Below are 2,973 nucleotides of genomic sequence, written 5' to 3' on the forward strand. Positions count from 1 at the left end.
ATGAAAACTAGAGAACGCAACACACTTGGGGTGGGAATAAGTCCTTCGGCCTAACTACAAAACCCAAACCCAAAATGTTCTTCTTGTGATCTGTGCAAGACTATATAAAAATGAACGAAATGTTTAAGAGAGAATAGTTAGTATGAAAGTGTTATATAAATTAGTTAATTGCTTTGTAATTGGTTTTCTACTATAATTATTACCAAAGAACTTAAAGCTCTTGACTGTATTGTTACTCATAAGTACACGTTTAAGGAGTTATTCTCATGTAAATTTTTGAGAGACATATCTTAAAAACGAATCCAGTCCAAATGCTAAAGCGGCACCAGATTTGCGTAAAAACCACTTGATTGCTTCACCTTCCTCAATCCTCAGCCCTCTCTCTGTAACTTGAATTCTAAGTATGATTTAGTTCATTGTCTTTAAATCATCGAAACTTCTTCTTCATTTTTTTCTCTCTCATTATAAACAAACTACTTATTAATGAACATATAACCAAACCTACCTAGTTCTCAAACCTCTGAGATCATTCCATTGTTCATCACGCTACCTCCTACTTATCCACTCTTGCAAAATGGGACGCCATTCATGTTGTGTGAAGCAGAAGTTAAGGAAAGGTTTATGGTCTCCTGAAGAAGATGAGAAACTGTACAATTACATCACACGATTTGGTGTTGGTTGCTGGAGTTCAGTTCCTAAGCTAGCTGGTATATATTTCCAGACCCATTTGCATATATTTTCTAGTATTTTTGCAATAGTTGAATGGTATTGTTGTAATTGTGTGCTTGTTGTTGTCAGTATGTAGGTTTGCAGAGGTGTGGAAACAGCTGCAGATTGAGATGGATAAACTACTTGAGACCTGACCTCAAAAGGGGAATGTTTTCTCAGCAAGAAGAGAATCTGATAATTAGTCTTCATCAAGTTCTAGGAAACAGGTACTGTGATATTATATAAGTCGATACTCTTGCTTTTATGTATATTCTTTCCCATTATTTTATAAAATGATTTACTTTTTGGCGAATTTCAGGTGGGCTCAAATTGCTGCACAGTTACCAGGAAGAACAGACAATGAGATAAAGAACTTCTGGAATTCATGTTTGAAGAAGAAGCTGATGAAGCAGGGCATTGACCCCACCACCCATAAGCCCATAAGCGATGCTGAAGTGAAAGAGGAAAAGAACAGTAGCAATGAAAAGACATGTAATTTGCAAATGGCGCCACAGTCTAAAGGGTCACCAACTGTTTCACCACTCACCGCTCAGGAGCCAACGTTTCTTGTTAACGATTCACCTTATTACACCAATGGATTAACCGACAATTCAAAAGAGCAATTCATGATTAAGCAAATCTATGATCCTTTTTCAGGCTTCGAGTTTCAAGCAACTGCTGCCGATCAAATCGGATATAATTTCAATCTTGTATCACAATATCAAAATTGGCAGTTTGAGACAAATAATTCTAATTTTACACTCTCTTCGGTGCCAAGTTTAACTAGTTTTGATCATGGAAACATGTCGGGGACTGATTTCTCTGATAATTCAGCTTCAAGAGTAAGTTCTTTCTTCTTGAATGAAACAAAGGAAAGTTCTAGTAACAGTTCAAACATGAGCAATTACACAGGATTTCAGATGAATAACTTGGTGGAAAATGCGGCAGCTTTCTCGTGTGATGCTGAGAATAAGTTAAACTCTATGTTTCAGTTTCAAGTCAATGGTATCAAATCTGAAGAAATGACACCATGTTCCTGGCATGAAGCGCAGCTTCATACTCAGAATTCAGTATATTTTGGTAGCTATCCTTTAACGTCACTATCAGAAGATCTAACAGGCGCAAATTTTGATGTCTTCCAGCAGATGTGAACTATAAATTCCTTTTTTTTTTCCCTTTCTTTTTTCTCTGTTGTTCTAGCTAGACATACACAGACGTTGATAGTACAGGAATTTCTATTGAAAGGTTTGAGATATGAAATTTTTTTTCTCTCGTTAAAATCAGGAAGTAAAAGTGATTGAGTTGAGTTTTCTCTAAGAGATTCAATCTTTCTGTGTACTTGGTTGCTTCTGTAATTGTTTTGGGAAAGGTGAAATAATGTTTATTTTTCTTACAGTTTAATCAAAGAGTGATAACCAATTCAAATGGTCCGAGTGTTTGTATAATATCTAATCCAACTAACAAATTTATAATTTATCAAATGCTGTTATGGAGGTATTTTCATGCGTGTCTTTTTCCTTTTTAAGCTAAAACCCTTTCAAGAGCAAACAAATTGGTCTGAACCCACTGACGTACCAAACACTTCCTGTCTTTTCTTATTTTAATGCAACACCAGGCCGATTTGAAGTTCATGATTTACGAATCATAAATTATTTTATTTTATTTTTTTTAAATAATACATACACTCTACGGTAGTAAATGCTTTTATAATTAGATAAGTAGGGTAGGTTTAGATTGTCATTTTTTGAAGCGCACGCAGAATATTAATTGCAAGATCATCTGGATCTTACTTAATTTCTGGCATCTGATATATCCAACTGTTAATTTGCTCGAGCCTCCAGGCATCCATTTTAAGTCCCTCCATAAGGCTGAAACTGGCTGGCTAGCTGCTTCTCTGGCCTTCCCACTGTATTATTGCAGAGCGAACAAGGGGTGACCTACTATTAGGGTGGATGATCTCTGAAGCATAATAACTAGACTCGCAACTATTATATTAGGTAAGTTAAGATTTTATAAATATGATAGATATTCGAACCCAAATCTTCATTTTGAAAGTTTTAATACTACATCAGTTTTATGAACCCGTGGGTCAAACAATCAACTATGTGTTTCCAAAGCCTTTGGATTCTTCTTAACCTGCAACATACCTTCAATATCAAAAGGGCATTCAATTCAATGCTGAAGCAGTTCAAGCAATTAAGTTTTAATCCTCTCATCTACACAAATCTACGCCGGTCTTCCTTCATTTTTAAATTAACATAAAGC

The 2,973-nt window shown here is 35.5% G+C and overlaps 1 protein-coding gene across 2 annotated transcripts; it reads left to right on the forward strand.

Moving 5' to 3' along the window:
* Positions 1-256: 256 nt before the first annotated feature.
* Positions 257-2,153, forward strand: LOC123204270 (transcription factor MYB86-like). 2 transcript variants are annotated; one of them, XM_044620875.1, is made up of 3 exons: positions 257-707; positions 799-935; positions 1,028-2,153. In XM_044620875.1, the coding sequence occupies exons 2-3, from the start codon at positions 877-879 to the stop codon at positions 1,857-1,859; spliced, it is 891 nt and encodes a 296-aa protein (XP_044476810.1). In that variant the 5' UTR covers positions 257-707; positions 799-876; the 3' UTR covers positions 1,860-2,153. The 2 variants fall into 2 exon arrangements, with proteins under 2 accessions (XP_044476810.1, XP_044476809.1); XM_044620874.1 differs by having other exon boundaries at positions 806-935.
* Positions 2,154-2,973: the final 820 nt, after the last annotated feature.

Source organism: Mangifera indica, chromosome 20 (genome assembly GCF_011075055.1).
Source record: "Mangifera indica cultivar Alphonso chromosome 20, CATAS_Mindica_2.1, whole genome shotgun sequence".
Lineage (NCBI taxonomy): Eukaryota > Viridiplantae > Streptophyta > Magnoliopsida > Sapindales > Anacardiaceae > Mangifera > Mangifera indica.

Excerpts from the sequence above, each read along its gene's own strand:
- LOC123204270 (XM_044620874.1), top strand. The coding sequence starts at position 575 with ATGGGACGCCATTCATGTTGTGTGAAGCAGAAGTTAAGGAAAGGTTTA. Across the intron at positions 708-805 it reads TTCAGTTCCTAAGCTAGCTG|GTTTGCAGAGGTGTGGAAAC; the intron begins GTATATATTTCC and ends GTCAGTATGTAG. Across the intron at positions 936-1,027 it reads CATCAAGTTCTAGGAAACAG|GTGGGCTCAAATTGCTGCAC; the intron begins GTACTGTGATAT and ends GGCGAATTTCAG.